This window comes from Triturus cristatus, chromosome 9 (genome assembly GCF_964204655.1).
Source record: "Triturus cristatus chromosome 9, aTriCri1.1, whole genome shotgun sequence".
NCBI lineage: Eukaryota > Metazoa > Chordata > Amphibia > Caudata > Salamandridae > Triturus > Triturus cristatus.
In genome coordinates, this window is record NC_140592.1 from 39,748,204 (window position 1) to 39,762,669 (window position 14,466).

Sequence of the window (14,466 nt, forward strand, 5' to 3'; positions counted from 1 at the left end):
CAGAACAGCCGTGGATTGTAGGTTTAGGTTTCAGGGGGCCTCTCTAAGATGCCCTCTGCGGTGCTTTGTACATTAAATCACACACTGGCATCAGTGTGGATTTAATGTGCTGAGCAGTTTGATAACAAACTTCTCAGTCTTCAGTGCTGCCATTATGGTGCTGTGGAGTTCGTGTTTGACAAGCTCCCATCACCATATACTCTTAGCTGGCAGCACTGCACTTACAGGACCCAGGAATGGACCTGGGTACTGTAGGGGCACAGGGCTCCTGCCTCTGTGCCCACGCCACTGGCATAGGGCACCCAGCTAGAGGGGTGGCTGATGTATGCCAGGGCAGTGTAGGTTGTGGGCATGGCACACAGGGATGTGTGCCATGTCGACTCTGTTTTGTCTTGTATCCAGGCACTCAGCCTGCAAGGGCAGTGTGTGTGTCATGGTACTGGGACTCTAAGGGTGGCACAAGGAGTGCTGCAGCCCTTAGAGGCCTTCCCTGGTCACAAGGCCCTGGGTACCTAGGGTACCATTTACTAGGGGCTGACATGTGGCCAGGGTTTGCCAATTTGGGTTTTGGCTGTTAGGCAGTTTTTAGGGAAGGAACACAGGCCCTGGGCACCTGATTGGCAGGAGCCCAGGGCACAACAAGGAAAAGTGCATCAGCTATTAGGCAAAAAAAGGGGGGGTTACTGCAACAGAAACCCACTTTCTTACAGGTGATAGTTGACAACTTGTGTCTAGCATGTTCCACCTACGTTTTTAGGCTCGGGAGAAAGTTTGCAGAAGTGCAAATATTCTACGGCTTACATACTAAGTATTGTAAGTAGCCTTGAGTTATTAGACCGAATCCTCTCCGCATTACAATTTCTACATAAGACTGTATGCACCACCTGTGTACGTGTGCTGCTTGTTCAGCGTCACAAGATGGGCTAGCTGTAAAGTTTTCACCAGCTTGAAGGCTGCAGGAGTATAATCTTTAGCATCTTCAGACCGTTATTTCAAGCGAAGAGTCGCTTTTTAGACATGTTTTGCAAAGAGTATGCAATGTTCTTGGTAGATACTTTTTAATGCTCTGTGGTGTATTTTTCATGAAAGTTTCACTGTCAACAAACCGTGTGGTATAAAGTAAACTCGCTCTGTAAACCGTATTAACAGCACCCACTTTTCTGTTCAGTGGTAAACTCTTGATTTTTTTACGTGACGGTTTTCTCTTGGGTCTTCCCAGATCTACCATACATAGTTGGTGGGCAGCCATCAGATCAATGAGGTTTTACGTATCGTTATCATTTTTTTTTTCCAATTGGAGTCAGTGGCGGGCTGGCAAGAACAGGGGGAGGAGTGGCTTTCACTCCGTAAGTGTGCACGACTGCTTGACCGGCCCTCTTCGACCGGCCAAACAGTCATGCGCACTTTGCATCTTCCCCACCAGGCTGCATTACGCAGCCTGATCAGGAACATGCAAAGCTTCCCAGTCTCTGTCTGAGCACCGAACCACAGTGCTCCGACCAATCACAACGCTGCTATGCTGCGTTGTGATTGGCTCAGGGAAGCCTGGGAGGCCGGGTGCTTCCTGCTAGCATCTGGGACTTGAGACCAGAAGTAAGAGGACGGAGGAGAGGCAACAGCCAGCCGGCCGCATAGGTAAGTCTTTTTTCTTTTTTGTTTTTCCTCTCGACCTCCACCCTCCCCTGACTGGTAGCAGCCGCTACTATTCTCCATCCATTGGGGCCTAAGCTCTTCTCCTATCTGTGTTTGGCGGTAGGTGTATATACCAAGTATTTTATGCAGAAGGTTTACTAGATTTAGAAAAGATGACATTTCTAATATTTTCTGTAGAGGAACAAACTGATAGAGTGGATTGGGAATTTTCGTAAAGGGTTTTCTCTTTTTAAAAAGATATTAACTGCTCTGAGTTTGCAATCAACTTAGCAAGTGAAATTGCAGTCAGTCAATATGGCATTACAGATTCAATTGGTGTATCCTTAATTGAGGCCCGATAAAGTGAATTTGTTTAGAATCGCATTCTCCTCTAACCGTATTTTATTCGCTGCATACGATATTAAGATAATGGAAACACATTCTCCTTTCTAACACTTTGTTGTTTAATGGGCATTTGTGTCCCTTCTTTATGGAAGAGGTTCTCTTCTTCAATATGCTGATGATTTATCTCTTTAGTACTCACTCGCTCCTTGAGGCTGCATCCGGTCCAGTTTAACCGAAGAATGACCCATCCCCTGTGATCCATTGTGTCTAATGCATGGTTCTTTGTGGGGATCCTGCCTGGATCCAGCCCTTGAGCACCTCCGAGTACGGATAAATTCTACCTGGTTCTACTGGGTGTGAACCATCTCTCTAAAATCCTCAAATTCCAGCCCCTGGTCCTAGAACTTCCAAACCTTCCTCAAGGTACAGTCGGGTAATTCTACATCGAATGAGTACGCACACTCCGGTTGGAACTGGAACCTTTTGTGAGACATTTTCATCATATCCACGTCATTGGGGGCCATTCATTTTGTTGGGGCCCGGGTGACATCAAACATCGCATAGTCTGAAATGCTTTAATCCGATCTATGCCAATCGATTCCTTGGGAGCAGACCCATTTTTGAAGGGGTCACTCATTCCACTGTTTCTTGAATTGTCTTCCTCTCCATTAATATGTATATATTTCTCTTCTTATAAAATTCTTTAATCTGTATATTTTCTTACTGTATTTATTCTGACTTGGGCAACTGAGAACCAGCAAGTGAGACAGATTGTATTGAGTTAAAGCCTATTTTCATAACCGAGCAGGCTTGTGACCTTTGTAAGAAAACCAAATAGTTCCTTTTTGGACACCGTAAATCGCAGGTTGTGATGAATTGAACATCAGACTGGCTGTGTGACGTACCTCCGAGCAGGATCGGAGTCTGGAAAATACGAACGCCCCTTAGGCTCGTTTCAAGTCTTGTACTTTCTTGATTATTCTTGCTTGAATTAAGTGATCTGCAGTGTTTTGTTTGGTTTGTGCAACCATAAAATGGAATTTCTTACATTGTTTCCTTTTTTCAGAGGCCATGCCTATGCATGTCACCAGAAAGTGGATGAAATCAAAGGGCACAACCCCCCTCCGTCCCCCTGGCGAGATCGGCCCATTGAAGAGTCGCTCTTGCTCTTCGAGGTAAGTGTGACAACTCTACCTAGATGCCAGTGATGATACCACTTAGCGATTGCCTTCCACTGATACAAAGAGTCTGGCACTGGGTGAGCGCCGAACCCTTCCTGCGCAATTCCTCATAGTGACTAACATGTATGAGCCTGCGCACAGCTCAGTTGCATAAAATATATTGTGTCGAACTCCCATTGCACCAAGTTTGCACTTGGAAACAGTAAAGCAAGATTGCATGAACCTTTGGGGTTTCTTTCAGTCCTGGTGCAGGACCTTGCATGTGTTTAGGTAATTGGGGGACTCGGCAATGCAACTGGAATTATGCGGCAGTAGCGAACCAAATTATGCAGCAGTGCTGACGGAGTTATATTTAGAAGAAGACAAAGCAAATTATTCATAATAATGTGGCCAACTGGGCAAAGGTTTGCTCTCCTTAGTACCTTTTTGAAATTGCAATAATGCAATCCGTATCCGAAAGATGACCAGTTAACCTTTGCAATGCGTCTGCCTCGCCATGATACCTTGTGTGGTGCTTATATTTTAGAAACCTTTAAACCGTTTGGGCTAAAACATTTTTGTTGGTTGAAATCTGCAAATAATGCAGCAGATTATGTTGCAAGTACATTAACTTAATATGTATGTGTAAAATATTGTAGCTGCAGAATCGCAGAATTCCAGTGGCCCTGACTTGTAGCCCAGCTGTCTAAGGTTGCTGAGTAGAGAGCTGCAAAGTGAGCATGTCACTTTGGCTGGCTCAAGAGAGCGCATTTTGGAGGGTCCATCTTGCTGCTCCAGTCTTCCGCTGCTGCCACTCTGCAGCAGAGGAGGACACGCCCCCACTAATGCTGGCTGCAGGCTGCTCCGCTGCTGCCACTCTGCAGCAGAGGAGGACACGCCCCCACTAATGCTGGCTGCAGGCTGCTCCGCTGCTGCCACTCTGCAGAAGAGGACACGCCCCCACCAATGCTGGCTGCAGGCTGCTCTGCTGCTGCCACTCGGCAGCAGAGGAGGACACACCCCCACTAATGCTGGCTGCAGGCTGCTCCGCTGCTGCCACTCTGCAGCAGAGGACACGCCCCCACCAATGCTGGCTGCAGGCTGCTCCGCTGCTGCCACTCTGCAGCAGAGGACACGCCCCCACCAATGCTGGCTGCAGGCTGCTCTGCTGCTGCCACTCGGCAGCAGAGGAGGACACGCCCCCACTAATGCTGGCTGCAGGCTGCTCCGCTGCTGCGTGCAGCAGAGGACACGCCCCCCACCAATGCTGGCTGCAGGCTGCTCCGCTGCTGCCACTCTGCAGCAGAGGACACGCCCCCACCAATGCTGGCTGCAGGCTGCTCTGCTGCTGCCACTCGGCAGCACAGGACACGCCCCCACTAATGCTGGCTGCAGGCTGCTCCGCTGCTGCCACTCGGCAGCAGAGGAGGACACGCCCCCACTAATGCTGGCTGCAGGCTGCTCCGCTGCTGTCACTCTGCAGAAGAGGACACGCCCCCACCAATGCTGGCTGCAGGCTGCTCCGCTGCTGCCACTCTGCAGAAGAGGACACGCCCCCACTAATGCTGGCTGCAGGCTGCTCCGCTGCTGCCACTCTGCAGAAGAGGACACGCCCCCACTAATGCTGGCTGCTGCACTGCTAAACGTGGAAAATAAAATGGCAATTGAATGATTTTCAGCCAATATCCTGCATCCTCTTGAGTACGCAGTTATTACAACACCCCGTTTACTTCTAGCTCCGGGTGTAATTTGCACGAAGGTTACAGGTGTCTTTCGTTTTTGCCACAATGTCTGCTTTAGGGAATGAAAAAAGGCAAGTTTGCCGAGGGCGAGGTCACGCTGAGGATGAAACTGGTGATGGAAGATGGAAAGATGGATCCTGTGGCTTACCGTATCAAGTACACGCCTCACCACAGAACTGGAGACAAATGGTATGTTTGGAAGCTTTGTCGGTGAATTCAGGCCTTGGGGAAGAAGTGCACCTAAACTCAGCTTCTTGTGGGTTTAACCTCGTCCAACATTGAGCTATTCACCGGTCTACCTGGTGCGAAATCTAGAGTTCTTCAAAAGCTCATTCCAGATGTTAGAACATAGTTGAGAAATGTGTATTTTACACATTAAAATCAATTAGTAGTTTTCTTCTTTGAGCGCTAGGAAGCCCGTTCCAGATAGTGATGTGCTTTACAAATCATTTAAACAATTGTTTTTATTAAGTATTTAAGGCTTGGAACTTAGTTACTAAATATCATATTCAGCCAATAACTTGATCAGCTGCTCTTTCGGCAGAATTCTTAATATTTAATATTATAATTTATATCTGATCTTAAATAACAATTTAGTGGTAAATTAAGAATGTAAATTATTCCAAGCCCTGGAAAATAAATGTGAAGGTATATACAAAGGTGTAAAATCTCAGGAAAGCAATAGTTTTCTCCTTTGTCATCAAGCCTTTTCCAAGTGTACTCGGAATTCTGAAATTATGTCTGATCAACAACTCCCACTCTGCTTACGTAGGGTGTACATTTAAAATTAATTTGCAGCCTACTGAAGGGGAAATTATGATTGGCATCGGGTGCAATTGTGGAGTAGATCACCAACACCATTCTGGATGTATCCGACAAGGAATCCAATTTGGTAATTTTTAAATGTGAAGTTAAATGGATTATGAAGTAGTTGGCACTATCCCTTTTTTACTCAATGTTGTGAATTCGGTCTTTTGTAATATTTGGCAATGAAGTTGACCTAATGACTGTCAGCGGTGGTAGACCTTCCCATCAGTGGGCATACTTTGTGCCTGGGCTACCAGTTTATTAAATCGGTTTGCCTTTTTGTAAATTTTCCTTCCTAGGAACTCTGACATGCATTCCTAAAACCCCTCTGGTGTCTTCTCAATGGCACCAGAGACAAGAAGGGATGCCAGAATAGAGCATCGAGACCTGCAAAGTGCAGTGACCCATGTGTTTCTGTACTATTGCGCCTCTCGTACATAAATTGTTTGGGTCTTGTCGCGTCATGTTGAGTGCGTTGTAGTTTGGCATCTGCTGTTGAAATTGCTCCAGAGCGACACTGACCAGAGGCCGGTTGAGTCAATTAAGGTACTCTGGAGAAGTGGAGTGGGACAAGTCAGCACGGCAACATAATACCGTGAGCCAGAATGCCTCATGCCTTCCAAATGTTATCCCAGTGTGCTCGGCGAGGCCACGTTAAATAAAAATTGATGTTTGCAGGCAAATGTCTTTCTACTCTTAAAATCAAGCCATTGGTACTCTACTAAAATGATACTGAAAATACTCGGTATCTAGTGATTAATAGATATTTAGTTGGCTTAGAAATGATATTTGCTTCCAACTTCAACAGTTGTTTGAACAGCAATGTTTACTAAGTTAGTGAACATTGTTAGTCCAGACTAAATCTGCTGTCAGTAGTCTTAAACATTTTCCATAAATCTATCAGATGTCATAATAGATATTGGTAAATTTACAAACGGCTCGTAATAGCCCATGGATGAGTGACCGTTACAAGTCTTCTTTCTGCTCAGAAAAAATGACTTCACATTGCGCTATCATAGGTGCGAATGGTTGTCACGAATGAACTTATCAAAGGGAATAACTTGTTTGACCGTAAACGGAATGCTACATGCTATGGAATAAAATGAAGTGTGAAAAAAGCAGGCGGAGTGGTCTCTATTACAGATGAGACAAAGATGGTTCATTTGGAGTTATTTAATATATATATATATATTACCTACTGGCGGTCGCCAGTAGGTAGTTATAGTTAGGACCCTGTTTCCATAGGAAAACCGCAACATTCTATTTGGAATAACTTTGGCGCCGGTCGACGAATCCTCGCGAAATTTTCAAAACTAATGGGGCGCTACGCTCCGCTCCTAACCTGAAAGTCTCGGGGGGATTCGTCAAGCGGGGGCTGAGATAAAAGGGGGGTCCCAAAACGCGTTTTTCCCATGCATTTTTCCATAGGACCTTTAGACACAGCTACAGCCCGAACGGCTGAACAGAGTTCCTTGAAATTTGGCAGAGAGGTAGTCTACAGGTCAAGGAAGTGCCTTTTGTAGGTTTGGTGTAAATCTGTTCAGTAGATTCTGAGAAAATAGCCTTTAAATCAATATATATATCTGAGCCAGCTTACGGTGCGCTTACCGTACGCGCACGCCGCCGTGCGCGAGCGCGATTCTGATTGACTGTTAGATCTTAGTAAACATTCGAATCGGTCGAAACCAGGAAGCGGCGGCCGCCATTTTCTCTCTCGCAGTCTGAGAGGGGGTTAAAAAACAAAGGCCAAAAACATGTAAAGGGGCTGTTTAGACAGCTCCTAAGCACCTAGCCATGTTGAGTGAGTCCTCAAAGATCCCCCAAGGCCAAAAAAGGAATTTTAATTTTTTCGATAATTTCGCCGATAACGCTTACCGTACGCGTACGGTAAAAATTAATAATAAAAAAAAAAAATATCCAAACTCTCCCCACCCCATGTGCAAATGGTGCCCGAAGTGCACCATTTGTGCATGGCATATCACAATTATGAAAAGTAAAATATTACCTTTCACAACGAAGCGCATAATATGTGCGCACGGTGCGCGAAGCGCATCGTGCGTACATGGCCCATCTAGCGTAACGTACCGTGCGTGCACGGCACTAACTGCGTAAAGTCGGTGCGCGAAGCGCACCGCGTGCTCACTGTGTGCGCACGGTGCGCGAAGCGCACCGTGCGCGCACGGAACGAACTGCGTTAAGTGGGCGCGCACGCCACGAATGGCGTAAGTAACTTAGCATTTAAAAAACCTTGCAAATTCACTGAAAAAACCATAGGTTTCACACACGTTATAGTTGGGAATTAGCATTTAAAAAACCTTGCAAATTCAGTGAAAAAACCATAGGTTTCACACATGTTATAGTTAGCTGGAAATTTTACTGATAAAAAACCAATGAAATTGCCCCGTTATAGTTAGTGCAGGCAACTATAACTCACGCGACAGCAATCTTCTGCTGATGCTAATACTGTATTTAGACACTTATTTGCCCATGTCTTCTTCCATTAAATTTTAGCTATACATATATTACAAATATTTTTTTTTCATAAAGACACATATGTCATCAGCAGAGGATTGCGGTCGCGTGAGTTATAGTTGCCTGCACTAACTATAACGGGGCAATTTCATTGGTTTTTTATCAGTAAAATTTCCAGCTAACTATAACATGTGTGAAACCTATGGTTTTTTCACTGAATATATATATATATATATATATATATATATAGATAGATAGATAGATAGATAGATTACATCGATTAAAAACAAGAGACAGCAATGTTTGTAAAAAAAAAACTAGCCAGTAGAAATCCAGTCACTGCAATGTAACTTAAAATGTGTATGTGGTTTTCATTCAGTGATCAAACACAAAATTGCTCCAGGATTTTTGGCATGAATATTAAGTTATCTTAGAAAGGTAAATGTTAAATGAAAACAACGTGTTCGAGGCATATGAGCTGAAGATCACACACTGTGCATAGATCGCCATCTGGTGTTTGCACTTTGTTGTCTTGGTAAAGTCTTTGGAAGTCAACTTGTACTTAACCCTTCCAATAAACGGAAAATGGCCAAAGCCTGTACCAGCTCCACTTCCTTTAAAAAAGAGACATTGCAACTTCTTCTTTAAGGATTCCTTCTCCCCCTCCCCCTCCACACCACTCTCCTATCCCATATTCACCGCCCTCACCATCTCCTCCACCTCAGGATGATGACTCGTCTGATGAACAAGGGGAGGATCAACCTTTAGGGGAACCCAGTCCTCCTGGTACCTCAATAGACCCATGGGAGGATTGACACACCAGATGTCCCAGACACACCTCAGGACGACATCTACCCATCTAGACCATCCCCTCCTGAGGACACTATAGGGTTCACTCAGCTTATACACAGAGCAGCAGAATACCAAGGGGTGAACTCACACACATCCTGTAGAGGAAGATTTCCTCATGGACACTTTTGCAACATCCCAAAGGTCCACTTCCATTCTCCCAATGTTAAAAGGGGTAATCAAACACGCACCTGAAGTGTTTAAGGATCCTGTAAGGGCCAGAATCATTAACCCCAGGGTAGAGAAGTAAAATTCTGCCCCAGCTGATCCTGTTTATATTAAAGGGCAGGTACCCTTGGATTCCTTAGTGGTCTCCAACGCCAGGAAAAGGGCTAATTCCCAAACCACAGGAGATGCTCCACCTCCTGATAGTCAAAACTGCTGGATGCATTTTGTAAAAACGGCGTCCCAAGCATCCAACATATGGAGGATTGCCAACACACAGGCTTTGCTCGCTAGATATGATAGGGCACAGTACGACGAGCTAGAGACCCTACTACAACACCTTCCAGATCAATACAAAACACAAGCTAATGATCGCATCCAGGAAGGCAAGCTGATAACCAACACCTCCATTCGTTGTGCTCTGGATGCTGCAGACACAGCATTCCGGGCTATTAACACCAGCGTCCTTTTATGCATACATGCCTGGCTACGCGTTTCCGGCTTCAAACCAGAGGTTCAAACCACCATATTAAATCAACCATTTGACCAGGAACACCTATTTGGGCCCACTGTAGATTCATCTTTAGAGCAGATGGACACGCAAGCTCCCAGAAGTTCCTTTCGTCGCTCCTCTTATAGGTGCGCCTCTAGAGGTTTTACCACTGATAACCCCTCCACTTCCTACAAGAGTCTCACCCAGACCTCATCTAACAGAGGTTATTACAGAGGAGGCTACAGGGGCAATAACAACAAGGGTAGAGGCAAAACTACCAACACTCGTACCGGCTCCACCCCTTAACAATGACTTCCCTCCACTCCCCACGGACCACTCTACTCCGGTCGGGGGAAGATTGCTACAGTTCCTACCTGTCTGGAACAACATTACCACAGACAGGTGGGTGAGTTAAATCATCCAATCCGGTTATTGCCTGGAGGTCACTTCAACTCCCCCACACATTCCACCCAGACAGAGTCCAATGTCAGCAGAACACTTAACGCTTCTAAAACAGGAGGTACTTTCCCTCCTAGAAAAACATGCCATAGAACCAGTTCCCCTTCATCACCAAAACACAGGGGTTTACTCCCTGCACCTCCTCATTCCAAAGAGGGACCGAACCCTGAGACCCATCTTGGACCTCCGACCATTAAACCTCTACATACAATCAGACTATTTCCTTATGGTCACTCTTCAACAGATCCTCCCGCTACTCGAACAAGGCAACTTCCTTGCCACATTAGATCTCAAGGACGCCTACTTTCCCATTCACCCTGCTCACAGGAAATATCTTTGGTTTGGGGTGGACAGACAGCATTACCAGTTCAAGGTTCTCCCATTCGGAGTCACCACAGCACCCAGGGTTGTCACAAAATGTCTGGCAGTGGTGGCAGCCCATCTAAGAAGACAACAAATTCACGTCTTACTATATTTGGACGACTGGCTCATAAAAGCCAAGTCACATACCCAGTGTGTAAATCACACACACGCCACAATCCAACTACTTCACGACTTAAGGTTTACCATAAACCTCGCAAAGTCTCACCTCCAACCATCCCACATCCAACAATATCTGGGTGCCAAAATAAATACCTCAAAGAGACTTGCATATCCCAGTCCAGCCAGGATAGCAAGCATGCAAGCTCTAATAGCAAGATTCCAACTGCAACACTCACTTCCAGCTCGAGTGTTCATGCAACTAATAAGGATGATGGCCTCTTGCATATTCATAGTACCTCATGCAAGACTCCAGATGCGCCCTTTACAGGAATGCTTAGCACCTCAGTGGAACCAAGCTCATGGTCAGCTGACAGATCTGGTGTTGGTGGACGGCCGCACACATCTCTCTCTGCAGTGGTGGAACACCCAAAACCTTTCCAAAGGGCGGCCGTTCATAGAGCCGGTTCCACAGACTGTGCAAACAGCAGACGCATCGCTCACTGGCTGGGGAGCTCATCTACTTCATCACACCATACAGGGCACATGGACACCTCAGCAAAGGCTAATCCACATCAACCACTTGGAGTTGCTAGCAATCTTTCAGGCTTTAAAATCATTCCAGAAACACATATCAGGCAAAGCTGTCTTAGTCCGCACAGACAATATGACAGCAATGCACTATTTACAAAAACAGCGAGGGACGCTCTCTCTCCAGCTCTCTCAATTAGCACAGAGCATATGGAGGTGGGCCATTCCTCAAAACATATTCCTGTCAGCCCAACATCTCCCAGGAATTCAAAATCACATGGCAGATCTGTTAAGTCGACAGACACAACAGATTCACGAGTGGGAACTTCACCCACAAGTTCTTCAACCGTTCCCCCAAATGTGGGGGTAGCCAGAGATCGATCTCTTCGCCACACATTACAACACAAAATGCCCAAGCTTCGCCGCCAGATATCCACACCCATTGTCCTAAGGCAATGCGATATGGATGAATTGGTCATGCACATTTGCGTACGCTTTTCCGCCTCTCCCACTCATTCCATTAGAGGTGCGCAAGCTGCAACAACAGTCGCTAACACTGATCCTAGTTGCTCCAACATGGGCCAGACAACCCTGGTACACAACATTGCTGGAACTATCAGTAGTCCCGCACCAAAAACTACGCCTCTCCCCACAGCACTTAACACAGAACCATGGAGGGATCAGACACCCAGATCCAGCACAGCTCGATCTGGCTCCTGCAGTCCTAGAGTTTGGTTAGCTCAGTCTTCCACCTGATTGTATGAACTTTATCAAGGAGGCCAGGTGCCCCACCACTAGAGCCTGCTATTCAGACAAGTGGAAAAGATTTGTTATATACTGTAACAATAACATCAATCCTCTAGATGCCTCCACTCAGCACATCATATGTTACCTGCTGCATCTTCAAAGATGTAATCTAGCATACACATCAATTAGGCTACATCTCGCTGCCATTGCAGCTTACTTACAAAAATAGACAGCACCTGTCACTGTTCAGGGTGCCCGCCATTAAGGCATTTATGGAATGCCTCAAAAGAATAATTCTTCCCTGGGTACTTCCCTCCACAGTGTGGAATTTAAACATGGTTCTCACAAGATTAATAGGTCCTCCATTCGAACCTCTGCATAAATGCGATCTACAATTTCCTCACATGGAAAGTCTCTTTCCTTGTGGCTATTGCATCTCTTAAGTCTTCAGTGAGCTACAGGCACTGACTATTCAAGAACCGTTTTTACAACTCCATCATAACAAAGTGGTTCTCAGGACAAATCCCAAATTCCTTCCTAAAGTTATCTCTCCCTTCCATCTCATCCAATCTGTTAAATTGCCAGTGTTCTTCTCGCAACCACAAACAGTAGCAGCAAGAGCTCTTCATACTCTAGACGTAAGAAGAGCACTCCTTTGCTATATTGACAGAACAAAACCTTTTCGTAAAACAAAGCAACTTTTTGTATCCTTCTCACCACCACATAAAGGCAATCCCATATCATAATCTGGCATTGCAAGGTGGATTGTCAAATGTATACAAATTTGCTATCACAAAGCAAAACGTACACGGTCTATTCCCCCTAAAGCCCACTCAACCCGAAAGATAGGGGCTTCAATGGCATTTTTAGGGAACATTCCCTTAGATGATATCTGCAGAGCAGCTACATGGTCTACGCCGCACACAATCACAAAACACTTTTGTGTAGCTGTGCAGGCAAAACAAGCTAGTGTGGGCCAGGCTGTACTTAAAACTCTATTTCAAGCTGCTGCAACAGATACCGGTGGTCGCCGCTAAGGAGGAGTACTGTTATGCAATCTATGCACAGTGTGTGATCTGCAGCTCATATGCCTCGAACGGAAAATGCTACTTAGGAGTATGCATCTCTTCTTGGCATGTACAGCTGCAGATCTACACATGCCCACCTGCATCCCCGGCTACCTTTATCTGTGCCAGTATTATCTTATTTAGATACAGCATACATGGACATCTATTTCTGTTTCTCACAAAACTCCATAATTTCCCTTCTTGGCGAAAAAACAATCTGACGATGGAGTTGATGCCCATGCGCACTGTTGTCCAAAGGAGGAGCCACCTATCTCGTGACTTCCAAAGACTTTTCCAAGACGACAACAAAGTGCAAACATCCGGACCCAACACCAGATGGCGATCTATGCACAGTGTGTGGATCTGCAGCTCTACATGCCAAGAACAGATGCATACTGGTAGGAAGCATTTTCCTTCTCTTCCCTAGCACTTAATAATTTCAACAATTCTTTCCCTAGCACTTGCTCATCCCAGATGTGAACATCCCTTTCTATAATATTTACGGTTGTTTTGAGGGAGAATCCATCAGTGCAGCCAGTTCTCCGGAGTTCCTCGTTTCAGGGATTTGTTGTTCATCATCAGGAATACAAGCTCCCCAAATACCAAAAGCAAATGTTAAATTCTTTCTTCTTTCATTTTCAAAGCAAGACACAGCCTTGATTCCGACTCCTGTTTGGCCAGATATGAGACCTCTGTCTGAGGTTGGTGTGAAGTCTATAAAGGGAGACAGCCCTTGGAAGGACAGAAACCGCGTCCGTAGCAGGGCTAGGAAAAGGCGATGAGCAGGGCTTTGGTAATAGTTGGCGCAGTGACGCAGGTCTCTAGCCACCACGGGGGGAGTGATATGGGACACTGACTTGGGCCAGGACAGTGCTGTGTGACAGTGAGCAGACTGATTTAATATTTTGTTTAAAATCCCTTTTATTTCCTTTGTAGGTGCATTTATCCCACTTACGACTACACACACTGTCTATGTGACTCCATTGAACACATCTCCCACTCTTTGTGCACCAAAGAGTTTCAGGCCAGGTAAGAGATTGCAACGAAATAAGTTTCTGCAAAATGGGTCCAATTGTGGCCTGCTACTATAATGCTTTCTTGAGGTGCTGGCAAAAGAAGGCTCGTGCCCCCTGGTCCCATGTAGCAGAGGTGAGATTTCAGTGCATCTGCATACTACTGTCGGACTTTAGACGCTCTGCGCTTGGTGATCACACTTCATTAGCAGATATTTTACTAAACCCAAGTTCGCGTTATATGTAAAACAAAAGCTAATTGGATGATATTGGTCTGCAGTCCACGGCAAGTGCACATGCAGAGAGAGGTTTATTTGTGGCAGATATGATTCCAGGAAATATATAATCTGAAACAAGTCTTGGTGGACTGTCCCATGCCCATTCATCAGTTTTTATTGAGCCAAAAAGCATCAATAGGCCAGCCGTAGGTGCTAGACCGAAAGCTTCTCATTGATTGAGTATATGTTTGAAGTTCTGAAAGGGAATGATTTGGGTAAAAAGTAT

The 14,466-nt window shown here is 45.6% G+C and overlaps 1 protein-coding gene and 1 non-coding gene across 2 annotated transcripts in view; both read left to right on the plus strand.

The window, feature by feature from the left end:
- QARS1 (glutaminyl-tRNA synthetase 1) overlaps window positions 1-14,466 on the plus strand; it is a 296,102-nt gene that overhangs the window by 191,486 nt on the left and 90,150 nt on the right. Inside the window, exons 13-15 of the mRNA XM_085624343.1 lie at window positions 3,044-3,152; window positions 4,938-5,068; window positions 13,886-13,978. Of these exons, the coding sequence (XP_085480469.1) occupies window positions 3,044-3,152; window positions 4,938-5,068; window positions 13,886-13,978 (333 nt within the window). The remainder of the gene's footprint in view (window positions 1-3,043; window positions 3,153-4,937; window positions 5,069-13,885; window positions 13,979-14,466) is intronic.
- On the plus strand, window positions 5,996-6,130 carry LOC146797334 (small nucleolar RNA SNORA14). Its single transcript, XR_014969328.1, has one exon. It is a non-coding gene; the product is annotated as a small nucleolar RNA SNORA14 (small nucleolar RNA).